Below are 27,205 nucleotides of genomic sequence, written 5' to 3'. Positions count from 1 at the left end.
CACTGAATTTGTAGTAGAGGGCCAAGGGAACCTTGTATTCACTGAGTTGACCATTAACTCTTCTGTATTACCCCGGAACCACACCAGCAAATGTGGAAGAGAATTTCTGAAAGAAAAAGTCCAGACCTCAACTTGTGTAAAACGCTGCGGTGGGACATTAAGACAGCTGCGCATTAACAAATGTCCACAAACCTTAATAAAAGTTACAATGGAAGTGGAGACAGCTTGGGCAAACAAACACAGGTGAAGGCAATTAATACAATGAGACACTGGAGGAAGTAAAACTGACTATACAAGAGGTGGGATACAAAAGACTATCAAAATAAAACCAGGAGTGAGAATAGCACTAAATAGGAAATGTAGATGCATAAATGAACTAAAACTAGGGGAACTGACACATGATGATCAGACTGAAAACATTCAGGAAACAAATGCAAATGGTACTAAAATATAATCAGAACTGAATAACTGAGAATGTAAAACCAAACAACACATAAAACTAAGAGCAGTAGACTCCCAATAATTTCAACAATCAGAAAGTTTAAAGTATGGAATGTGAAACAAGATTTATCCAGCCCAAAAAACAGTATTAATATGGGCCCAATATTCCAAACAACACAGAAATGGGATGCTTGTGTTTGGAATATTTAGGGTATTATTGTGTCACAGAAGTGAAATTTCCCTTCAATCACATCCTCACACTCCCTGTTTCTCCATTTATTTAGGTGTGATCTTGAATAATAATGACATCAACATTTTTTAAGCCTGAGCCTGAGTGAAGCTGACATCAATTGTAGCACGACATAACTGATCACTACTTTGTTTGTCAGATTTCATGCCACCAGAAAGAGCAAAACACACTGACGCTCACTTTCATTCATGAGCAGTGACGTCATCTCCCAAGTGCGGCGAGGGGAGTTTTCAGGAGACCACTGGTAGTGGATCTCCTTGCAAGGCTGGGCTGAAACCTGAAGCCTAAGAGAAGTGAGAGAGGGAAATTGAGGAAGAAAGAAAGTTAAGAGAGAAAGAGAGAGAGAGGAATGGAGGGAGGGGGAGGAATGAGGGGCAGAGAGAAGGTGATGTCAGCTGAGTTCAGAAAGTAAACAGAGTTCCAGACGGAAGCATGCTTTCTGCGGGACGGAGACTGCAGCTGGGGAAAACCCATGGGGGTGTCCGAACAATCCCCTGGATCACCACCTTTATCTCTGGGAAGGGGCACTGGCTTCTCTTCATCTCTGTCTTCATTTCCATCTCCTTGCCCCAAGGGACAGCCTGGCCCTACGGTAAAGAATGGCAATTAATTTACCTTCACCACTCTTCCGTTTTACTCCCTCTCCTATCTCTGTGTTTGGCACAGCCTCTTGGCTCTTTGTTCTTAAAAAGCCGGCATCAGCACTCTTGCCATCCCCTCTTCCTTTCCGAGTGCAGCGGCGCTCAGCAGCATTTGTTGAACAGTCACAGAGAGCGACCCAGTGATTTATACCGTTTTTTTGTTTTTTTTTAACAGAGGCAAGCAAAGAAAAACACAGCTGATCAGCTTGTGTAATGTTTGTTTTTAAAGTTCTTGTTATGAAATACAGAGGAAGGCACTGTCCTGTGTGGCTTTGTTTATTGTCTCATAAAAAAAATGGGAGACTCTGGGAGTCTTCATATATTTTCCTTCTCACTGTGGTTGTTGTTTTGTTACTAAATAAAAAAAACAAAACAAGAGTTGCATGTTGCCACACATTCCTTGTGGTGAAGGGAGACTGTTGCAGTTCTAATAGAGCAGCTGAATCTTGGCAATATTTTCTCCTTTGTGCAAAAGCCTCCCTTTAAAGTGTTATCTGAGGGAGTTCTCCTAGAGACTGAGATTTACTCTGCGTGTTTACCCTTGAACTGCTGCAGGAAGACGTGAGTCATGTTTGAGACAATCATGCTGACCGTGGTAATGTGTATACCATACGCCGTCTCCAAGGCTCCGAAACCAAACCTCTGCCCTCTGTTTGATTCTTCGTTGCGTGGCTCATGCAGTAAAACACTCCCTTCAATTTGTAATATTGGTAAATGTGGCAAAGGGCTTGGCAGAGTGCAGCTGCGTTCTGCTGTGGTGATTAAAAGAGTTTCCACTGACTGATTTACCTACTTTTGTTGTTGTCAGTCAGCTGAGTCACTGTCAGCACGGCCTGTTATATAATCGTGTCTAATCAGCTGGTGATAGATGTTTTCTACTGAGAAACCTAAAATAATTTCAAGATTTTTGCATGCAAGTCCTGTCTTTGTGGTTTGTTTACACTCATGCTCGCATGTGTGCGTGAGTGTATTTTTTATTTTTGCATGTTTTGGCGTTCCCTCTGAATGTTTCTGAATTGTGCAAGGCTTCCTGTTTAGGATCTTCTGTCCACCAAACACCCACCCCTCACTGTGTGTTAAGCTAAAACATGCAGCATTTAAGAGCTTCTGAGTACTGGGCAGTAGGACATAATGGCTAAAGCAAGCAGTTGTAAAACTCATATTAGAGTGTGTGTGTGTGTGTGTTTGTGTGTGTGTGTTTGTGTGGGGTGGGGGGTGGGGGGGACTTGGCACAGACTTAAAATTACATGATGAAAAACACTGGCCTCAGGCCTTGGAAAATTTGTGTGTCATGTCAGATTCAAGTTTCAGAGTTAAATGCTTAAAACAAATGTGCACACCTCAGACTCAGTACCATTCACCACAGCTGATGACAGAATTGGGCTATAGTGCACGAGTTGTGTTACAAACTACCAATTACGTCATGCTGGATGAAATCAAACTACAACAAAACTACCCCAAGGAGTCCAATTTTAGAAAACTACTTAGAAAAAGGAGAATATCCATCTATTCGTAAGTGCGTGTTCAAAACGTGTCACTGTCGGCTATTAAGTGGTTCTTGCTCAGGCTGAGATGGGCAAGTTTGGGGAGCAAATGAGAAACACCCACCTTTTTGCACATGTACCATACAGTGTGTGTGGTAGTGGTTGCCTGACAACTGTATTGCCTGTGCATGCCTTCACAGCTGTCAGGATAAAAGAATAAAAGCAGTGGGGCTTGTCAGAGAGGGTTAAATTAGATTAGGTAAGTAATGGTCAAATCTTTTTTTTTGTAGTTGCAGTAAAAAAAGGGCTAACTGTATAGTTATAAATGTCTTTGAACTTTCAGAAAACTACTGTTGATAATAGAATAATAGTGTATTTCTTTGGGGTTGTGGTTTCCAATTATAGGAAAGTTTATTCAAAGCTATTTCCAGAATGACCACTGGGATCAGCACTCCAGGATCAGGATGCATTCAGGGTCACAGCGACCACAGAGCTCCCCAGGGAGTTTTCCTTGTTCCATGATAGCTTAATGCATCCAACCTCAAAATACAAAAAGACAGCTGCTGTGGGCAGTAGGCAAATGAATTACACAGTCACAAATACAGTACATACATAGCACATACACTCACAGCTGCTGTAGAAACAACATTTATTACCGTGTGAAATAAGCTCCATTTTGTCAAGAGGAAACTATTTCCTCTCACATAAACACTGTAACTTGCCATTTACTCTGTGAAATGTTTTCTGATGTTGGCAAAAATTATTATTAGATCATCAAAAGGAACATGTAGGAATTAACTGTGTTACAGGTAGGATTGTGCACAGTAGTATGTGCATTTCAATGCTACAAGGGGCCTGTGAAAAAAGTAGATTTTTGTAGTGTGATTGAAATGAATGCTAATACACTTGTTTGACAGATACTCAGATGCCCTGCAACTAATAGCAGGTTAGCTTAACTTAGCAGACCGCCTGACAACTAATACTGCCACCCTTAAACATAATCAGCACATTCTATCTTCTTTACCTTTCCTCAAATGTTAAACTATTCTTTAAAAAAACATCTGTCAAAACATGAGTGTAAAGATATACCATGTATAACAGATGTGACTAACCCATGTTATTATGCAATGATTTTCCTAAGCATGTCAGATTCATCCTGAAGTTCCCGCCTGGTGTCCCGTCTGTATTGTGGGCCTGCTTTGTTTAGAATGAAAACAGAGTGAAGTGAAACGAGACTCAAGCTGATAAGAGTTCCTGAGTAGTAAACAAAGGAAAAAAATAGACAATAATTGGCTTAATTCCCACAGCTAGCACTGTGCCCAGCTGCATCTATGATAGTGTCTTGAGATCAGATTACATCTTTATTGGATAAGTTATCTGAAACTCTGAAGGCAGCAATTAATTTGTTCATGTCAGAGTATAAAGAGTATAAAAAATGCTGCAACAAATGCTTTTAATGCAACAAATGCAGATGCTTTTATTCTTAGCTCAAGTCAAAGGAAAATGCTTCCAAAACCATGGAACAGTTTAAGAGCAGATGGGGTTTCTGAGTCACTTGCGAGCCATCAGTTGTGCTGGTTCTGCATGTTAAAATCTGTGAATATATTTTTAATGTAAAACATAGAATGAAACTGAACAATATCATCATAGTTATATATTTTCTCACTGGCAAAAATTAGAGGTTGTTGTGGATAAGCCTCAGGTAAGTATGCCAGCAGGGCATTAAGTCCAGACGCAAGGTCACAGGAAGGCTTTCCGCCCCTGATCTTACTGCTGTCACTGTAAGGATACGCATAAATACAGTGAGCAGCAGAGACAGCTTTCTTGAAAATGCAAAGCACTTGAAAGTGCCATATGACACACAAAGTTATGACTGTTTATTGTTATAACTATTACTATTTTTATTTCCGTAGCATTGCTAAATGTTGGGGAGTACATTTAAGAGCCTAATATATGGGATGGAAAAAACAAATTAAAATGTCTTTCTGTGTCTGTGTATATTCTTTCATATATAATGCTAGTTATGCACAGGGAGAATATGTAGAAATCATCGAAAATACTATAATACATGGTACCATTATACATTTGGCAGACCGGATGAAAATTGTGCAAGGCAGCCTTAAAGCATTACACAAAAGCAAACCTTGTTTTCAGATAAATTTCTTCTGAGCCTTCCTACCCTCTCTGACAACTACTATCAGCACCTACAGTTTGTGATTACAGACAAGGGGTAGATAAAATAACCACAGTCTTGGGTTTAATTATGGGGTCTTTGCATGTTGCAACATTCATTGCTTGTGTTTTTGTAAAACAGTTAGAGGAGACAGGATTATGCAATGGAAGACATTAGTAAAACCCTTCCAAACCTGTTCAGACCTTCCTAAACTGCTGTAAAAAATAAAAAAAACACGTTCAATTTTTACTCTCGAGTCTTTGGTTCCCTGCTAAAATTAACAAATTCATCTCAGAGCCATGTAAAAAGTTAGCTTTGGTAAATGCTTCTTAAAGAAAGGACATAGCAGTCCAGAAAAATATTGATGCCTTCCAGCATGTGTCCTACCCCTGTGGGAGATTCCTCTGAGTCATGCTTCAGTGAAAACATAACGGCCTTATCAACAGAGCTGGAGGTCAGCAAACTGAATTCAGTCACAGTGTATAAACACTGAAAACATGGCTGCCCGATTTTAGTTTCCTCAAGTAGGCACAGAAAGAACACAGCTTATGGAAATCTGGGAACCGATCCTGTCATAAATGCATGCACAGTGATGTCACTGGACTTGTGAGGTGAGACGGAATAATGTTTTCCAGACCTGGCTGAAGAAATAAAAAAATATTTTTGTTGTATTCCACTGTAAATGATTGTATTCTTGTGAAAGTGTGCTAAGGGCAGATGACGGAAGTTTCTACAGTATATTGAAAGCAAGACAAATGGCAGTGATCCATGTAATGACATTACCAAGACCACTCATAAGCGCTTCTGACTCTTTTATGTTTATGTCCCGTAAATCAGATTTCATGGTCTTTTTGGCCACTGTCCTTAACATGAAAGCAGAAAAGCTGTCCTGTAAGAGGGAGTGATAGTGTCAGCAACTCTTAATCTACATGTGGCAGGCATTAAACTGACAAATGCCATTGTCTGACTTTTGTGGTTTGGGTCATATTGTAATCATAACTGAAGTGATTCTTGAAATATAGTTACTTATAGCTTGGATGGAGTCATGTTATGCAGTAGCAACAGCTGTGAGCCATTGGCTACTGAATGCAGAAGGTTACAGATACTTCTAACATAGCCATTTATTTTTGCAGAAGGTTACATAAACAACCCAACCAATCACATTGCGGATCTTTTTCAGTTGTTTTGATCAAGTGCCTGGGGATCTCCGCTGATTTAAACAACCATAGTTCACAGGAATTAGAAGGTTCTCCTTCTTATGCAGTAAAAAAAAGCATGAACTTTTGTATCGATAAAGGTGATTCATTCCAGTTTTTGTTAAAAAGAAACAATCATGCAGTAAATGAAAGAAACAATTCGGATTCTTTTTAAGGGCGTTTGAGCAAAAGCTACCCAATAAAACATGCGCAATACCTCTTTTGAAAACATTCTTATGAAACAGCAGTTTTCAATTAGAGTATCATAAAGTTGTTTGCTTATTGTGGATAAAAACATGTCTTTGTGACTGTCCTAATGAGTGTTAAACCCATGCTGTATATAATGCTACTCATTGGGGAATTATGAGGAATTATGCCATGCCCATGCCATCAAATTTTGTGGTTCTCACATTTGGTCAAAAGAAATCCACAAACATGTCAGTCTGAGAGGAAAGAAGGAGACTTTTTCTTTTTTCCCCCTTTTCTATGTTTTTTTCTTTTTGTCTCTGGGTGACAGTCCAAGTTAAACAAAGAAGATCATGCATAAACATCAGCTTTGATTTAAAAGGACTGTGTTGAAGGGATGGAACTTGGCAAACCTTTATTGGTAGCTGAGTGGTAACACAATCAAAGGACTGATTGAAAATGAGCCCAGTGGCCCAAACAATTTTATTATCTTTGTTTTTAGATCTGTAGCAGTTTAAGTAGGCCTCAGAAGACAATGTTCTTTCAGGACTTTTGAACATTCTTTCACTTTTAATACACAAATCCAGTTGAGCCCATATACTAAAACATAAAAGAGTCAAAAAACTGCAATGGCTTTATAAAGATGAAACTCTGTCCTTTAAAAACGTCCGCTGGGATTCCACTGCCCAACCTGCTTTCTGTTTGATTAATATCACCATGTATGCCATATCTCTTCTAGTTGGAGAGGAAGCCAGACCGGTGATGGACGGAGCAACATTTTATGATATCATTAGAGAAAAGAAAGTAGAGACAAGTCTAAACATCTGTGCTTCTTGCCTCTCGACTGCCAGCCACCGAGAGATTAAACACTTGTAGTTGCTTTTGTGTGTCTGTGCACTTGGGTCTGTGTATTAGAGTCCTGGTTTGACATATAAACAATGATTAGAGCCAGTGTTCAGCTATGACTTTATAAATAAAAAGTCTGTGATTGAGAGCAAAGAAGCTATTATGACTGCAGGCTGGGGGGAGGGCACAAAATGTTGTAGTGACAATGTGCCAAGTTTAAAGTGCAGCTTTGGTTAGTTCTCCACATCTGCCACAAGAGAATTTCCACTTGTCTGTTTCAGCATTTAAATCCACTATTACATAATCATAACCGCTCTAACTCAAAGGTCTTTGAATCAGTGTTTTCCAGTCCAATAAAACGTCACATTTATTAGGTAAAAACTTTACAAAGAAGGAGGCTGTTGTTTACACTGGAGTTAATATATCACTTTCTGATTAATGATTTGGTATTGTTTTCCATGACAGTGATTTAACCATTTTGGCATGTCGTCTGACGTAATAACACACACTGGTGGTAAACTGCTGAGACTTTTGTGGTTTCCTAAAAAAGGAGCGAGACACTGTGTGGCAGTGGAAATAACTAGAGAGACAGTGGCTCAGATAAACACTAACCCATTTCTGCTCACATTTTCCCAAAAGGTGAACTATTACTTTTGACTCATCGTCACTGCTAATGAAATGAAGGTTACACAAACAAGTTGCTTTTTGCTGAGATATCATCTTCTTTAGATTACAGGCACTTGTACAACCACTGTCCAGGTCCGGAGTGGAACGTTATGTGCAGAGGATGCTGCGAGTATGACGTGATTCGCTGTAAGTGTCCCCTCCAAGGGACTCCAGTAGGCTATGCAGTGCCCTGTTGCCGGAATGCCATCAATGAGTGTGATCCCTGCATTATCCACCCAGGTAAAAATAATGTAATTATTATTAGATAATACTATGAATCTAATAAATGAATTATATTTATTGAATTATTTCTTTTCACTGAAATAAGCTGTTAGAATATCGAGCATTGCCTTATATGTATGCATCTGTTGGAGCGACCTTCATGAATATCTTGAGTATCTGCCATGTTTTTTGTGCAAGACCAAGTGCTATCTATCATCTGCACAGCTGTTTGCACTGTAGCATGACAGTGTGACAGAAAGACTGAAAAGAACTTCTGTATTTGTGTGTAATATAATTTGTTTCCAGGCTAGCTTCACACTGGCTTCTTCTCTTGACTGACTGGCAGAATCCTCTGAAAGCTGGCAGGATTCAGGAGTGAATGAGCACACTCAAAGCTTTGATTTGTGAATGAAATGAGACTAGGTCCTTTTGTTTTTTATTCACATAGATGAGTTTGCATTTGCTGCAGCTCCAAAAATTTTTTTCCTTACATGCCATTTGCCTGTAGAAGTGTGTCATGGCTTTTTTCATAGTTCAAACATGCAGAGTTTTTCCTTTATGGGGGAAGAAAGCAGCTGTTCAGAATTAAATGGATGCCTGTACATTACTTTTTAACTGTTAAACACACACAAAAAACGTGTTCCAACCTCAGCGTACGACCATAAATCTCCACATGCACATCCCCGGCCCGTGTGTTGTTAAAATCCATGCCTCCACTTGGGTCAGATGTTGCTCTTCACATCCCCATGGACAGGACAGCTTCTTAAGTGAAAATCCAGCCTCAAAGGAAACTGTTTCAACAGGTTTTCTCCACATTTCTATTTCAGGAAGCAGCGATATGTTTTCACATTCTATTGCAGTGAAAGAGGACCTTAACGAGTTCAGCAGAGTTGATGCAAAGGGAACATTTTAGGGGTTGGTGGGTTTGTTAAAATTCAGCAATACAGCATAAGCCATTCAGATAAAGGCTTCCTTATTCTTACATACAAACACATCTTCGGGAGATAACTAATGTTATTTGTTTTCATTTATCCACCTTTATCTTCTACTTTACTGTAGTTTTGTTTCTGGCTCTCCTCGTTTCAGGTTGCAGCATATTTGAGAACTGTAAACGCTGCAACAATGGGACATGGGGCCCCAGGGATGATTTCTTCATTAATGGCAAATACTGCGCAGAATGTCGACCTGGCTGGTCTGGTGGAGACTGCATGAGTAAGTTTTTTCATCCTTCCAATTAGCAGGTCCTACAGCTTCACTCTAAATCATTTGTTTTACTTTAAGTGAAATGAATACCACGTACTATATGGTTTTTCCATCTCTGCTGATTTATCTCCATCTTGGGAAAACTGTGCCAACTTGGAATGCAGTCATGCCCAGGAGGTTTTCCATAAGGAGCTAAATGACAAGTCAGGAATCCTATAAAACTATTTAAGATGTTAGTTTTGGACACTGGGTCTAGCTTTTAAATGCAAATATTCTACCAGCGGGCACAACAAACATACATTTAATTAAAAGCAGAAACCTGCTAAAAGCAAAGCTGCTGAATGCTTTTGTTCAACATGTGTGTGTGTGTGTTGTGATTATCCTTATTTATGTTGCTGTGTAGGCTCTCTGCAGTGACTTTGAAAGTCTAAATGCAATTACTGTTGTCTGAATACTAACCAAAACATTTGAAAGTGGCTCTTCAAAACAATAATTAAAGCAACCGAAGTAGCTGCCCAAATAAATGTTTTCAAAATGAAATTTCTGTGTTTTCCAGAATGTGGAGGGGTGATCCATAAACGACAGGGCCACTTGGTTCTGGAGAGCTACCCCAACAATGCTAGGTGTGAGTGGACCATACAGGTGGACAGGCCATTTACTATTGAACTCAGGTAAGATATTAAGATACTTTCCTCTGTAGGTAGTTACTGGTTTTCATTTTCCTCTGTGCTAATTTAGAATAGTTAGTAGTACTTATGTTATAGGACTATGCAAAAGCCTTGTGCTACTCTTCTTCATATTTTGTGGCTAAGTTCTTCAGGCTTTCTGGTGAACATTTAAATGTTTTCTTTTGACATTGGCTACTTTTTCATTTTTACGGTCCAGTCACTCGACCTAACTATTTTCAGTTCAATTCAGTTTTATTTATACAGCGCCAAATCACAACAACAGTCTCCTCAAGGTGCTTTATATTGTAAGGTAGACCCTATGATAATACATACAGAGAAAAACCCAACAATCATATGATCCCCTATGAGCAAGCACTTTGGCGACAGTGGGAAGGAAAAACTCCCTTTTAACAGGAAGAAACCTCGCCAGAGCCAGACTCAGGGAGAGGCTGCGAGAGAGAAGGAAGACAGGATAAAAGACATGCTGTGGAAGAGAGCCAAAGATTAATTTTCACAGGAATGTTTTTGTTAAGCCACTTAACACTGACACATGAAGTATTCAAGTATAAAAAGGCACCAGATTCAAGAGAGCATCTGGTGCCTTTCTGAAGTTGTCTGTTATGTGTTTATCCATAACAGACAACTTAGTAAAGAATACATTTTAAATGGTATCTTCAGGCACTTAATAGCAACCTGCTGCAAAAACACATAATTGGTTTATTTAATTGAATATATGAAAAATGTCAAAGATAACACAGTTTTGCAGGCATAAGCTAGAGCTTCTGAACCAACTACTTGAATCCAAATGAGGTGTTTACAGAAAATCTGGCAAACCTCAGCATGATGCAGTGTGTCCTAAAAAATGAGGAAACTGGACAAATGGAGGGCAGCAAAAGAAGTGGCAGGCCTAAAAAGAAATCTCTCTACAGCAGATGAACAGTATCTGGAAAGTCCATGTCTTAAGGGATAAGAAAAAATCCACTAAAGACCAGACAAGTGCAATGGAATTTGGAAAACATCTGACTGGCAATTGTTTTGAGCATTTTCCCCAAACAGGATCAATACAGTAAAATCATACCTGGATAAAACACAAAGAAACACTATCAGTCACAGATTGGCCCAGACCTCAACTTTATTGCTGCATTGTGATCATCTTGACAGAGAAAGGTAGCCAACACCCCCCCCCCCAAAAAAAAGCTTTGAGTGTCTTTCAAGAAGCCTGGAGAACTATTCCTTAAGACTGTTCAGGCTGTGGTGAAGATTAATGATAGTCATAGCAAATATTAATATTCTATCTGTTTCATTGTTTTTGCCTTATACACTGTATTTCCTTATAAGCTTGCACAAATTTCAATAAATTGCAGCACCTATTTTCCATTTTTCTAGCCACATAAAGGGTGGCTCGAGACTTTTTCAGATAGGTTGTGATTATATTTTGTGATGGCAGTCTTATTCATCTGAAATAATGATCTGTAAATCCACTGGTGGCTCTGGTTTTAGCTTCACTTCCATTGTAAATTGGCCAGGCAGTACTGTATCTGATAAACATAGTGACATTTTTATCGTGAAGATGCTAATATGTTGATTTTAAGCAGTTAAAAACTGTATAATGTGCCAACATTAGTGCCAAGCACAGTAATGCATTTTAAATTTAATTCTTCTGAATTAAAATGAAATTCTTTAGGATTGATGATTGTTGGTGGGTCATAATTAGATAGCCTGCAGCAGGGCTAAAATATTAAATTTAAGGGCTCGAAAGCAAAGGTGTTAAAAAGCAAACAAACAACAAAAAAAGACAGTGACCCAGTTATTCTGAATAATTTTCAGACTGTCAACAGTAGTGAAGTGCTTCCTACCTGAAAGTCCTTGGAAAACCATCCTACTGTTGCACACCAGCTTGTAAAAAAAATTAATTAACATCAATTTAAAAAATATTTTGACAGCAAGACTTCACCAAAAAAGCTGTTTTTGATGGGAACGAATAAATACAGAAAGGCTTTGAGTCTGTCAAGTCAAGTCTGATTGGCTCTCAATCCTCAGTTATTGAGATCTTCATTGTCCATCTGCAGTAAATATTATCAACTGGCCTGGTTAAGTCAAATTTCCACTCAGCTGGAAGATATATGTTGAGGACTGATGGCAAAGAGTTTGGAGGTTTGGAAACCATAACACCATTTTTTGGGTAAGATTATGGCCTCTCAGTCCTGTGATAAATTTCTATTTCAGTCATTTTCTCCATTACAAATACAGATTTTATGGGCAAGTGTTTGTGCAGGTTTTTAGAAGAACAAAAGCTCCATACAGCTAGGTTCAGACTGAGTATGCAGTTCCTGATGTCTAGGCTTGAAGTGTGCGTGAAGGAGACTTAATGATTGCAAGTTTTTAAAGCTATGTATGAAGTGCTTCATTAAAATTTACAGCCATGATGCATGTGACAAACTAAAGAGAAGGGCCAAATCCTTCTTGAAGGGCAATATAAGTACAGCCATTGTCACATTTTAATAACTTTAACCAAAGTGCGTTTCTATTTTCAAACCGACTGTTGGAAAATTGTGTTTCTGCCTGAATAACTTAGTAATTTCCTCTCTGAAACAAACAAACAAACAAAACAGCATGTTGATTTGAAATGGAATGGGTTACGCTGTTTATTAGCAATACATCCTGCCAATTACAATAATGAAATGGCACTGATATGCAAATAATGAGCATTCACAATACACTGAACTTTACTAGTTCAGACATTCTTTAGAGGTTTCCAAGGCTCACCCAAACCACAAAGTTAATAAAAGGCATCTCATTTGATTTATCATTGCACATAATATAGTCAGATATAAACATGTACTTACCTGCCTTTGCCTGTATAAGTCATGATCTCTAGTGATCCCTTTGTGGTGGACCACTGGAGGGCTCCACTCACACTCAGTTCTCAGGAAGTGTTGTTGCTATGTTTTGGAGGGAAAAGTGTTCAGTTGTGTTGTGATGAGGAATAAACGAAGAGTGTTAATCGAGAGCTCTCGTGTCGTCTGTGTTTACCTCCACATTGGTGACCCCTGACTCGAACATGCTGCAGTCCGATGGTGGCACCGACTCCGCTCTGGATGGATCAGCAGCCGCCAGCCCTCTGCCTCCGGCTGCAGCTGCGTTTGCTGTGCCGCTCGAGCTGCCGGACTTTTGGCTTCACGATCCCCCGTCGTGGTTCGTGCACGTGGAGGCTCAGTTCGCCCTTCGTGGCATCTCGGCTGACGACACGAAATATCACCAGGTGGTGGCCTCTCTCGACCCGCTAGCCACCCGTCGTGCGTTGACTCTCCTCCGGGACCCACCCGCCCGAGGGAAGTACGCCGCCCTTAAGGAGCTGCTTCTTCGGCGCTATGCCCTCTCCGACGCAGAGCGAGCCGAGAAGCTCCTCTCCCTCTCAGGCCTGGGTGGCGGTACGGCTCTCGAACTGATGGAGCGCATGCTGTCCTTTCTCGGTCCGGACGACGGGGGATTCCTGTTCGCCCACATCTTCCTCCGACAGCTGCCGGCGGCCGTGAGAGCCGGCCTCGCCAACTCTCCGCTTCTGGGCACGAAGGATTATCGCTCCCTGGCTGAGGACGCGGATCGTATTCTCTTGGCTACCCGCGCTTTCCACGATCACGACCTAGTTCCAGCCTCGCCGGCGGCGCCTTCTACTTCCCCGCTGACCTGCCCCGACGTGTCCGCTCCTTCGCTGGCGGCAAAGGTCGCGGCACAGCGACACCGCGGACGGGACCTCTGTTTCTACCATCAGCGTTTTGGCCCCAGAGCGCGCCGCTGCTTGCTGCCTTGTGCTTTTCCGACCCTGGGACACGGGCCCCGACAGCACGCTGTAGTGGCCGCGACCGCTGGCGACAAAGAAAAACTGCTCCTCATAGAAGACTCGCGCTCCGGGAGACGATTCCTGGTCGACTCCGGCTCCCAGAAGAGCCTCCTTCCCCCGTCCGGCGCTGACAGTTTAGCAGCGGGCTGCGGACCGCAGCTTATTGCGGCTAATGGCTCTCCCATCGCAACGTTCGGGGAAAGGTTCGTGACTGTTTGTTTTCATGGTCGGGATTTCCAATGGACCTTTGTTGTTGCCGCTAGCTCTGTACCTATTTTGGGCGCTGATTTTCTTTGTGCCCACGGACTGCTGGTCGATGTCGCTAACAGACGCTTAATCGACGCCCAGTCTTTTTCTTCAGTGCCCTGTTTCACTCGCGCCATCGAGCCCCTGAATCGGGCTAATTTGGTGACTTCTGGGAATGTTTTTCAGCGTTTGCTCTCTGAGTTCCCTTCACTGACTGTTCCTAATTTCTCAAACACGGCAACGAAGCACGGGGTTGAACATTATATTCCGACGGTCGGTCCCCCGGTGTTCGCATGCGCGCGCCGCCTCGACCCCGCGAAACTCTCCGTCGCTCGGGAAGAGTTTGCCGCTATGGAGCGCCTCGGCATTGTGCAGCGCTCGAATAATGCCTGGGCCTCTCCGCTACACATGGTGCCCAAGTCCGACGGTCGGTGGCGGCCGTGTGGGGATTTTCGCCGTTTGAATAATGTCACGGAGAACGACCGTTACCCAATTCCCCACATACAGGATTTTTCCGCCCACCTCGCCGGCACCTCGATTTTTTCTAAAATTGACTTGGTGCGGGGGTATCACCAGGTTCCCGTGCGCGCCGAAGACGTCCCAAAAACTGCCGTTATTACCCCTTTCGGCCTGTTTGAATTTTTGCGCATGCCGTTCGGCCTGAAAGGCGCCGCCCAGACTTTTCAGCGGTTGATGGACTCTGTCTTGCGCGGGCTGCCTTTCGTCTTCGTGTACCTTGACGATATATTGGTGGCCAGCTGTTCTGAGAGTCTGCACGCGTCACATTTGCGTCAGGTTTTCCAGCGCTTGGCGGCACACGGCCTGATCATCAACCCCTCCAAGTGCCAGTTCGGCTTGCCGGTTCTGGATTTCTTGGGCCACCGCATTTCCGCTGACGGTGTGGTTCCGTTGCCGGACAAGGTCCGGGCCGTTTCGGCTTTTCCGCGTCCCGCGTCCGTTAAAGCGCTGCAGGAGTTCTTGGGGATGGTCAATTTCTACAACCGCTTTCTCCCCAGAGCTGCGCACCTGCTGCAGCCTCTCTATGCTGCTTTGAAGGGTAAAACTGCTAAGGACCCGATTGATTGGCTCCCTGAACGCATCCAGGCATTTTCTGAGGCCAAGGCCGCCCTGGCAAACGCCGCCCTGCTGGCCCACCCGTTTCCGTCGGCGGAGATTGCGTTGACCACCGACGCGTCGGACGTGGCGGTGGGCGCAGTGTTGGAGCAGCGGGTCTCCGGTGTCTGGCAACCGCTTGCCTTTTTCAGTCGCACGCTTAGGGACAGTGAGCGCAAATATAGCGTTTTTGACAGGGAGTTGCTGGCCCTGCACCTCGCGACCCGGCATTTTCGTTTTTTTCTAGAGGGTCGGAGTTTCACCGCGTACGTGGATCATAAACCCTTGACATTCGCGATGTCCAAGGTCTCTGACCCGTGGAGCGGGCGCCAGCAGCGCCAGCTGGCAGCCATTTCCGAGTTCACAACTGACATTCAGCACGTGGCTGGTAAGTCCAACTGCGTGGCTGACTGTCTATCCCGCGCGCTGGTTTCTCCCGTTTATGTTGGCATAGACTTTGACGCTATGGCCGCTGACCAACGGGCGGACCCGGACATCCTTGCCCTTCGGTCTGAGCAAACGGGCCTTGTACTGGAGGACAGACCCGTGTGGAACGGCGGGCCTAGCCTGCTTTGTGATGTTTCCACCGGCCGACCACGCCCTGTAGTTCCACTTTCGTGGCGTCGTCGCGTTTTCGACTCCGTACACGCCCTCTCTCATCCGGGCGTCCGGGCCTCGGTCAAGCTGGTCAGCTCTAGGTTCGTTTGGCCGGGCCTTCGTAAATCGGTGAAAGACTGGGCAGCAGCGTGCATCCCATGCCAACGCACTAAGATCCATAGGCACACACAGGCGCCCCTCGAATCCTTCCGCGTTCCAGGGAGGCGTTTTGATCATGTACATGTGGATCTGGTTGGTCCCCTGCCGCAGTCACAAGGTTTCACGCACCTTTTGACTGTGGTGGACCGCACAACCCGCTGGCCTGAGGCGGTGCCTCTGGCATCCACTACAGCAGCAGCAGTGGCCAGGGCATTTTTGTCAACGTGGGTTTCGCGTTTCGGTCCCCCTGCCTACATCACCTCAGACAGGGGCCCCCAGTTCGTTTCCGAGCTTTGGTCTGCCATGGCTGACGGCCTGGGCGTCAAGGTCCACCGAACCACTGCGTACCACCCGCAGGCCAATGGGATGTGCGAGCGTTTCCACCGGTCGCTTAAGGCCGCGTTCCGTGCTTCTCTCACAGATGGCAACTGGGTTGACCGCCTTCCATGGGTTTTACTGGGGTTGCGCTGCGCGGTTAAAGAAGACCTCGGGGTTTCCCCGGCTGAACTTGTCCTCGGTCAGCCCCTCCGGGTCCCCGGGGAATTCTTGCCCAAGAGCCCACCCCCGTGCTTCGCTCCCTCTGTGCTGTCTCTTCGTCCCCCGAGAGACTCGTTTTCTCTTCCTGGCCCAGTGCACCATTGTCTGCCCGACACCTTTGTTCCAAGGTCGTTGGACTCTTCGCAGTTTGTTTTCGTCAGGCATGACGCTCATAGGCCTCCGCTGCGTCCACTGTATGACGGCCCCTTTAGGGTTATTCAACCGGGCCGGAAGCATTTCCTTTTGGACTTTGGGGGTCGTCAGGAGACTGTTTCTATTGACAGACTTAAGCCGCCACATGTGCTGCAGGATGATCAGTTGGTGCCGGCTCAGGCCCCCCGCCGTGGCCGCCCGCCTTCCACTGGACTGGACAACCCTGCTTCTTCCTCTGGGAGCACCCCCACCTGGCGGGGCCCGAGCTATCTTCAGCATCTCCTGGCCGCCCATGCCAGCCTGGTCCTCAGGCTCGTTTCCCCTCAGCCAGCTCTCCACCTCCCCGGTTCAGCCGTTCTGGACGTTTGATTAAAGCGAGGGTTCTGGACTAGGGGATGACCCTACTGGGTGTTCGGGGGGGGCATGTGTGGTGGACCACTGGAGGGCTCCACTCACACCCAGTTCTCAGGAAGTGTTGTTGCTATGTTTTGGAGGGAAAAGTGTTCAGTTGTGTTGTGATGAGGAATAAACGAGGAGTGTTAATCGAGAGCTCTCGTGTCGTCTGTGTTTACCTCCACACCTTTACTTTAAAATCTTTTTTTAGTTTTTACACATGAACACAAAGATGAAAACACAAAAATAAACTTTGAAACTAGCCTAAAGGTAATTCAAAGCAATTGTCACAGTGATTCTACGGTATAAACAGGAAGAAATGGAGGCTGTGAGCTCATCGCTGCCTTTGCTACCTATTGAAGTTCAGGCTCTGGCTGCTGGGCTGGGGTCAGCATGCACTCAGCTTTATCATCAGTCTGGGTTCATGGCTAGCTTTATGTTAGCATGCTGTCTGTACAGAAGCTCGCAAAGAGCTGAAGTTCTGTTAGCAGTACAATGCAGTTGCTTCTGACCTGGATGTGGTTTGTTGCACTCTGGTCCTGATATCAGCTGACTGTAGCAAAAATGTGCAGGGAGAAAAAAGCATGTTTGCTTGATTTTTTTTCTTTCTATCTGCCTGGCATGCAAATAACTGAAGAAGATTTTTAACACAAGATTGTAACACAAGTAACAAGATTTGTAACTGTAATGTGATTACTGAATTTAGTACAGCAACGCGTTAAATTACTGTATTTATGAAAAGGCAAATGTAAAACACAGTAATGTGTTACTTTGGAAAGCATTAAATCCAACACTGGCTAAAACAAAGCTTTTTAATCTGATTTTGTTGCATCTGACAACAAAAAACAAAACGAAACAAAAAATAATTTAATAAATCTAGCTCTCTAAATGCTGCGCTACATTGTAAAAGTAAGATTCAGTGAGATGGAAAGGAAAACCATTAAGAACTGTAATTATTTTTGTTAACTTTATTCACATCATCATCATATGTGGACACAAATAGTATCAAGACAAAAGTACTGAATAGCCAATTTTAAGTCTAATGTTGAACTTCAGCTTATCCCGTGACCCTGAATCGGATAAGCAGAAGAGAATAGATGGATGGATAGAAAAAAAAAACTACCTTGAAGCTTGTTCTGTACTCTGCCATTTCAATCTGCCACGATTCTTGTATTTGCAGGTTCATGATGCTGAGTCTGGAGTTTCACCATTCTTGTCATTACGACTATGTGGAAGTCCGAGATGGAGACAGTATCCACTCCCGTGTTATCGGTAGATACTGTGGGAATAACAGACCTGCACCAGTTCACAGCTCTGGCAACAGTTTGCATGTTCTCTTTGTGTCTGATGGTTACAAGAATTTTGATGGATTCTTTGCCACTTTCCAAGAGAACTCAGGTAGGTTACATAACAAAGTAGTATCTCTGCTACTATAAGAACAGTGCTTTTCTCCTTTGTTTTAAAGTACCCTTGCCAATGTACCATACTTTCCAGCCACAAATCTTAAGCCCTCTTAAATGAGCCGTCATGGAAGAAAACTATTTTCTTTAAATCTAAAACTAAATCTTGATTCTTCGAGTGAGCTGGAATCTTTGCTTTTTTAAATGGAATAGATAAGAAGTCATTTATAAGAAGTCGTCACGAACAATGGGGCTCTTTGGAATCATAACAAATACAAACAAGAAAGATGTTTCCATGGTATTTAGTGTCCAGTACCTAATAAAAGCTCCTAATAGTGCATGACTAGCACCTACATTTTCTGGCAAAAGACTTTGTCATGGATGTTGAGTCTGTTAACAGCCTGTTTACAAACCAAAATGCCCTCACTTCACAGAAATGCCCTCATTCTCAAGGTCCAGAACTCAAAAACAGACACATACACACATGTTACCAATGCCTAAGCCAGATGTAGTAAAAGTAAACAGTGGGCTTTGGAAATGAAGTTTTAATAACTTCAGCTTTGAGTATGATTCCTGGATGTAGCCTGACATCTGCAGCCACACATTTCAGCTTTCTGTGTTTTTATTCTCATAAGACAGTCTTTCTGTTTGTACCCTAATGTTGTACGCTTGTATGTTCACAGCTTGCAGCTCTTCCCCTTGCCTGCATGATGGGACATGTATCCTAGACAGTTCTTACTCTTACCACTGTGCCTGTCTGGCTGGTTACACAGGCAAGAGGTGTGAAAATGGTGAGTCTGTACCATAATAGGGGACTTTGGTGAGCAAAATACTGATATTTTGGAGAAAATATACTAATAAATAAGTTGAAAATTAAAATAAAATCCATGCATGTTTTAATCACAGGAAAGACTAAACCAGTCTATTTTCCATCTTATGAGGCATTGGAAAGACATGTGTCTTAATGTACTGAGGCTTACAATATCCCTAAATTATTTCAGTTATTTTCATCTAAAAATCGGCACGCCTAGTCACAACGAATTTACAAAGAATTGATTTCTTCCCTGAGGCTTTTTTACTGTTGTTGCTGCCCCAAGGCAGGCAGTGATTCATTTTCACAAGGGAGAGGTTTGTGGTCTGGACTGAGATCAGGCCAGCTGCCTTCTACAGTCATACGGTCAAGACTGTCTGTGTTCATATGTGTTGATTTCAAGTTTCACACCCAAATGGCCACCTAACACATATAGATGTACAAAATTAAGCAATTTTCTTCTGTTGGCAGATAAATAGGGTAAATGACAAGAAACTAACTGAGGAAAGGAGGCAGCAAGAGGAAGTGGATAAGGAGAAGAAACACGGAATAGATTTTGTAGAGTGGTTATTGTCAAGACATTTTGTTACTGTACTGCCACTTTATACCACCTTAAATATTTGTGTGCCCTGGAGCTCTGGGGGTACTGCTCCCCTAAGTTGATGTCTGGTGTGTTTTTGTATTCAGTGCACCTCTCTTAAGATTCTGCAAAAGCAGACTTGGTGAATTCCACATTTTTTCTTTCGGTGTTGTTTTTCAGGGCTACATTCAAGTCCATAAAACTAATGGTGAAACAATTCGACTTATATAACAACAGACAGTATTTTTCACTGGAGGAGACACCCATTTAAAAAAAAAAAAAGGCTGTATGATTTCACACAGTGTGCATTCATCTGTATTCTCACGAGGAATCCTCAGCTGTTAATTTGAATGGAAAAGAGCTGGAACAACATTAATGCCTTACATTTTGTGGTGATATTGTAGTCTGTATTTCTGCTTGAGAGTCAGATGGAGAATTTCAAATATGAACCTGACCTTAGTCATATTTTATGCCTTCAGTAATCACCCTGTCATCTGTCGAAAGCTAAAACTCATTTGGTACGAGACAGTGTGACACTTTATCATAAAAAACTTGTGACAGGAAATGCTTTCTCTTCTTTTTCTTTTCCCTCTCAGCCCCAGTTGAATTTATCTTTGACACTAATCAGTTTCAGTATGCAGTATGTAACTCAGTTTCCAGAGAACTTGTGAAAGAAACGATGATTTACTTACAGTACATGTTGTGATGTGTAATATGTTAGCATTCCACTCTAATGACTCCACATTTATTTAGATTTGTCTGTGAAAACTATCGCATATAAAAGACAAATCATTTCATGGGAAAAGAACAACAATGCACACGGCACCTCTGGGCACTTCATGGTTTTTTATACATATTCAAAAGAGGTCAGCTACAGTTTATTTCTCTACTTTTGGTTGCCAAGCGCATTCCTTATCCCCTAAAGGACTGAAGGTTGGAAATGCCGTTCAGTTAAAAAGATTATAGGGAGGGTTCTTTGGTTTGGAGCTTAAAAACCACAGACAGTGCATTTCATGGATCTGATCCCACTTAAAGTCAACAACATAACAAATCTCCTGAGACAGCCTCATAGAGATATGATAACTGTTGTCTTAACACATGTTTTGCGAACCCATTCGCAGGCCTTTATCACAACATTTGTGTGCATATTTGCAGCTGTGCTTAATGATTAAGTATTACAGTGTATCACAACATGCAGAAGAGTTTTCCCCAGACTGTTTTATTTTTGCCGGAGGTTCTTCTACGGGACAGTTGCACACAGTATTCCATAAACACATTACCAGTCTCTACTATCCCACTTCGTAAAATTCTCTTTTACAGCAGTGGAAAATTGAACATTTTGACTAAAAGGGTTTTTATTGCATCTATTTCTTCCTCATTTACAAGCCATGTGTTAAAGTCATGCTGTTAACTGTTCGCACTTTGCGATGATGAGTGAAATTATTTATTAATGAGTCTCTGAGGTAGCAGGCAGTGCTTTTAAATCTCAGGAACCTTTTGAATTAGAAAAATTGAGTCTTTGCTTTATGGACTACCTGTCTGACCTGTAAATAGAAAGGAATAGAAAGAACTTGCTGAAACTGTTTGTGTGGTCTCAACTGATTGTTGAGGTATGTTAGAGATGCCTCCTATGCGTTGTAATTTTGATGACTGGACATTTAGTTCGGAAAAAGAGAAACTTTGTGTGTATATAAATAAATCCCACATGTCTGTATTTCTCATCAGTGGTGGGCTGCCGCAGGCCTCCGGTGCCCACCCACGGATCTACAGAGGGTCTGTTTCATCACTCTGGTGCTCGCATCACTTTTCGTTGTGACCCTGGGTTTGAGCTGAAGGGGTTTCGTCACGCCATCTGCCTGAGTGACGGAACATGGAGTGCGCCTGCTCCCGACTGTGGTAGGATAATAATACAAATAGGTTTTTCCCTCTTCAAAATAATTACAATTTCATATCTGGGAAAGTCATACACTATGCGTGTCTTTAGCTTGCATCTGGATGCCATACATATTGCCTCAGAAATCGTGCAGCTCATGGAAAATAAATATGATTTTTTTTCCCTTCCTCCCTTCAGTTCCAGTGGAAAGAGTCTGTGCTCTGCCACCCAAGCCAGCCAATGGGGACCACTTCTTGGTTTATGGGCCCAATGATGTTCTCATTGCACTACAGTACTTGTGCCACCAGCCATATGAACTCAGCGGGGGCTCTCAGAGAACCTGCCTCCCCAATAACACCTGGAGTGGGACTTCTCCTGTTTGCATTAAAGGTTGGAAAATATGTCTTAATAACTGTAGACTGGAGATGGATGAGTCATTTTGTTTTTTTTAATAGTAAGCTGTTAATAGATGAGAGAAAATGACTCAATGCCTTAGAGCTATTCATCGTACAGGCCAACTTTAAACCACAGTTTGCTAAATTTGCTAAAAGATAACTTCTTAATAATCTCTTTTATGTTTTTCTTCACAGTGAATAACACTCTTAATGAAGCAGAAAAGGACAAAGCAAAAGAAAAGGGCACAGAGACAGATATTTACAGTAACAAAGATATCAGTAAACCTAAAGAGAAAGAAGAAGAGAACACAACTCGCGAAAACGAAAGTGTTGCTGGAAAAGATGTAAACACTGAGCGGGAGAACACAACAACAGTCGACAGGGAAGATAAATATAATGGGACCACTCCTGGGAAAACTGTGGTTGAGGGGAGGAATGAGGGAGAGCTAGATGAGAGAAATACTGGCCCAGAGAAGCCATCTGGAGGTGGGGAAGATAATGTGACTAGCAAAAGCCCAGATAACAGCCTAGATTACATGGTTGAAGAGAAAGAACCAAAACAACCTGAAAGAAAAGAAGACACAAACTTTGACAAGGGAAAGACAGATGTTACAGAAATCCCTGTCATAAAAGACAAAGGACAGGAAGAAAGTGAAAGAAAAGAAAAACAGGTGAATGGGAAAAGAGATCCTGACAAAGTGGGCCCCAATGACACCAAGCTCAGGACGGTCATATCTGAGGGTGAAAACACAGTGGAGATACCTGAACTGGAAATGACAAAGAACAACACTGTTTCACATGATACCAAGAGCACAAGTAAAGAAAATAATACCATAGGGTCTCTACCGCCAGGGAGGAAAATAATTCCAACTCATGTCAACATCACGCTGTACAGAGCAGAAAGTGGGAAACCGAAGGAGAAATCAACAACTGCGAAGGATGAAAAGGAGAAGGATTCAACTGAGAAAACAAAGGAGGAGGTGGAAAGAGAGCAGAAAGAAAAAGAGAAAGAAAGGGAGCGAGAAGCCAACCAAAGCTTCACCGGTAAGAGAATCAATGACAACAGTATGAATAATTGAGTGAATAATTATCTGCTTTTATTTGGCCTTTACTCTCACCCGCTCTCTGTTGTCCAGAAAAAAGCTGCCCACCTCTACCTCGCCTTTACCATGGCTACCACCAGGTGGTGCCAGGTTTGGAGCCTGAAACAGTAGAGTTCAAGTGCAATCACTCTTATGCGCTCAGTGGTGATGTCCGACGCACATGCCAGCCGGATGGCACATGGAGTGGCAAACAGCCCCTCTGTATCAGAGGTACCGGCGCCTGCTCTGTCTTTGTATTGAATTAAATATTAAGATTTTGTTGTTTGGAGATTTGTTAAATGTTTTTATTTCTTTAAGCATGTACAAACAGCATTTTTTCTTTCTTTTTTTACTGGACTGGTGCGTAGGTTTCAGATATATTGAAGCATTAGCGGACACTGTAGTGTTTGAGAACAAAATGAACAGTTAATAGATGGTTGTGGGTGTTATATCAGTCTATTAAAGTTGTAGATATACAGGGCTTGTAAGTCAATATTCCCAAAATGCTGAATAAACGCTAATGCTAAATGTTATGAAAGGGTTCTGGCAGTAAAATGGTCCATCAGGACTAGAGCTGTAAATATTAATTAGTTCTTAATAGATTTTGACCTGGATGCCCAGTAGCTCTTTGCCAAGAGGTAAGTGGAGGAACTGTCCACTGGCACGGCTTTAATGAATAAATTAAAGAAACAGAGGCACAGCCAAAGTAGGCCATGCGAAACAGCATGCAAAGCATGCCTCTATTAATACAATTTAAAGGCTTTTAGGTGAAAAGCATTGATAAACCAATTTCTCAGAAGATGGTTTAACATTGTGGGAAATGCTCCTATTTTATTTTTGGCTAAGTGTTACATATACAGATAGATACCACATGCCTCTTTACTAGAAAAATACTGCAATCAGCAGCCGGTCGGCTTGCATGTAGTGTCACTTTCCCCAATTTTTTGTGCATATTTCATATGAATGTGTTTTTTAAACATATTTGTTCATTTGCAGCATGTCGTGAGCCTAAAGTCTCAGAGCTGGTGAAACAAAAAGTTCTGCCCCCTCAGGTACCATCCAGGTATGATTATTAAAACATCATCTTATATAGAGTAACTGACAACCATAAATATATAGTATTGTGTAGGTATGTATGCCATTTAGCTGAAGAATTAATATTAAGGACTCATATAATGCATTTACTACATACCTTTGGCATATTTTTCCCCTCAGAAAGACACCCGTGCACAAGCTCTACTCCTCAGTCATGGGCCAGCAGCCACAGTTGCACAGTCCCACTAAAGTCCCCCTGGTGCTTTCGCAGTTGCCCCAGGGTTTCCACCAGCTCTACACGCATATAGAATATGAGTGTGCATCTCAATACTACCACCACTTTGGCAGTCCACGTCGGACTTGCTTGAAGACAGGGAAATGGAGCGGGCGCCACGTCTCCTGTTCACCAGGTGAGGGCAGCAGAGGACCACTAGTTGTCAGACATTTTTAATACAGTGATTTACGCCCACATATCAATCCTGTGCAGACATTAAAAATGATGATGTGGTCGCTTAGACATAGCGTTTTCATGGCAATTTATATAATGAAGTAATATTTGATGATCATATACAAAATCACCTTCTAAAAGCATTCTTGCTGACATTGATTAAAGCATTTTTGCACAGCCTTTTTACCTCTCAGTGAAAGTTTGCTAAGACCCTAAGCTTAAATTCATAAGCTGATATGTACAACACAGCTGTGACATCGGTGCAATGACAGAATTTTCAATAAAAGATGTCAGATGTAGCACTAATGCCTCTTGTTTCCATACACAGTTACATTGAAGAATACTATAACAGCAAAGTTAAAACACAGCTGATGTAATGCTGCTATCCACACATTATTATTTCATCATATTAAACAGTGAAGATGAGCCGTGTATATTAAACCTTATATTTATCATGCATTATTAAAGTTTTTAATATTTCTAGCTGTTAATTAAATAATGAATATAGCAAATATAGGCCTATATAAACAACTTATTATATTACTATTCAAGATTATTACTCTTTATTTTCTTTACTGCACTCTTAAATCGAATTCCCTCTCTATAGGATATTAGATTTGTACCATAACAATCACAAAATGGACTGCCCTTTTTTAAAAACAACTTTCCTTAATACTAATGTGAAAAAAGCACTGTTGTGAGCACTGTTTAATAAAACACATCAACAAATACTGGAGGAAGATTCATTTTTATATGGTGCTATATGGTACTGAGCAAAGAAACAAACCAGATCAATGAATAAAATCCTTCAGTAGTCTGCTTCTTTGGTCTGATTTTGTAATTCTGGTGAATTGGCATTAGTGTTTAGTGTTTAAGTGTATACGGACAAGGTACCATTCTATGTTATGTGCAAATTGTGTACTTAAAGATTACGTTTTCTCACTTCTTCTTTCAGGGAGTCACATTTCACATGGCTCTGTAGCCTTTAAGTGTTTTATATTCTGCTCCATCAATGCTACTACTTTAAATAAAAGCAGTCACACAGCGCAATGTTGACTTAACCTCAGTGCAATTTCAATTTCTCCTGTCTTGTTTTTCCTGCTGTCCCGTTGATAATGGTCTCACCTCTCATCCTCTTTGGCAGTGTGTGGGAAGCATCCAACCTTTGACACAAAGAGGCCAGAAGAGGCTCACTGGCCTTGGCTGGCTGCCATCTACCGCCGCTCCACCAAGGGTACAGAGACCAAGGTGACCAAGGCAGACAGCCAGGCAGGGTCCCTGAAGAAGGATGGTGGAGCAGGAACTGGCAAACACAATCAGGCTTTTGACTGGCAGCTAGTCTGCAGTGCAGCTCTGGTTAACCAAAGAGTGCTGGTCGTAGCTGCTCACTGTGTGACAGATCTGGGCAAGGTTTTTCCTCTGGACACTGCCACAATAAAGGTGGTAGTGGGGAAGCACTATCGTGATGATGACAGGGAAACCAAAGGTCTTCAACACCTGCGGGTAAGCTCTTGGAAGTCTTGTTATTCACACAATCCCTTTTGATAAAACTAAGCATGTCTTTTCCCCTTTCAGGTGGCCTCCATTGTTATTCATCCAAACTATGATCCCAATATTCTTGACTCTGACATTGCTGTGATCAAATTACTGGACAAGGCAAGGATTGGAGAAAAAGTCCTGCCTCTCTGCCTGTCAGAAAACCAGGAAGAAGATTTGACATCTACTCAAGGACTTGTGACCGGCTGGTCTCCAATGGCCGAGTCAAATTTAGGCCCTGATGAGAAGGCTAGGGTTGGGCTCGTTCACCTTGCTGATGTAGTCCCATGTGAGCAGCAATACGCTCGTAATGGTGTGCCAGTCAGTGTAACAGACAATATGCTGTGTGCCAGCCAAAAGCCTGACTATGGACCATCTAACATATGTCCCTCTGACACTGGGGGAATTCTTGTCCTCCCTGCCCTCTCTGAGAATCAAGTCAATGATAACCAAAAGCCTGGTTATGCACAGGCGCAAGGGGAGAGCAAAGGGCTGTGGAGACTACTGGGACTGGTGAGCTTTGGCTATGACCAAGGGGAATGTGATCCTGACCTCTACACAGTCTACACACGTGTAGCCAGCTTTAAAGACTGGATTGAGAGCAATATGAAATAAACATCTTACAGTCCACTCCCCTGCTTAATCTCTATTTTAGTGCATTCATTCTGTCTAATCTATTTTTATGCACAAGGGCATTTTCCTACTAAACGCAGAAGCAACACTGGACATCACAGTGCTCAAACTGAAGGGGGTGCTAGCACATTAGATGTGCTGATGCATCGGCCCTTTATCTGAAGACTTTAGTGTTCAGGTCATTCAACCTGAGATTAAACACTTGAAACTGATAAGAAAACCATTCATCTGAGTATTTGACTGTTAATGGTTTGGACTGTACCCTCTGTTATGTATATATGTTGTAATGTACTGAATTATTATATCAATTCAAGCAACTCCAGAGATGTACATATTTTATTGAAAGAGAAAAATCATGACATTTTTATTAAAGGAAAGGTTGGTGTGGTGAAGCTTG

The 27,205-nt window shown here is 42.4% G+C and overlaps 1 protein-coding gene across 1 annotated transcript; it reads left to right on the top strand.

Annotated features, from left to right (window-relative positions):
• The first annotated feature begins 952 nt into the window (after window positions 1–952).
• pamr1b (peptidase domain containing associated with muscle regeneration 1b) lies at window positions 953–27,205 on the top strand. The gene is made up of 14 exons (XM_003440499.5): window positions 953–1,283; window positions 7,947–8,123; window positions 9,192–9,317; window positions 9,865–9,979; window positions 18,196–18,413; window positions 19,099–19,206; window positions 21,532–21,702; window positions 21,878–22,069; window positions 22,270–23,118; window positions 23,211–23,387; window positions 24,153–24,219; window positions 24,372–24,601; window positions 25,784–26,142; window positions 26,215–27,205. The coding sequence occupies exons 1-14, from the start codon at window positions 1,124–1,126 to the stop codon at window positions 26,788–26,790; spliced, it is 3,525 nt and encodes a 1,174-aa protein (XP_003440547.1). The 5' UTR covers window positions 953–1,123; the 3' UTR covers window positions 26,791–27,205.

This window comes from Oreochromis niloticus, linkage group LG7 (genome assembly GCF_001858045.2).
Source record: "Oreochromis niloticus isolate F11D_XX linkage group LG7, O_niloticus_UMD_NMBU, whole genome shotgun sequence".
In the NCBI taxonomy this organism is placed as follows: domain Eukaryota; kingdom Metazoa; phylum Chordata; class Actinopteri; order Cichliformes; family Cichlidae; genus Oreochromis; species Oreochromis niloticus.
This window is presented reverse-complemented; position numbering and strand designations above follow the sequence as displayed.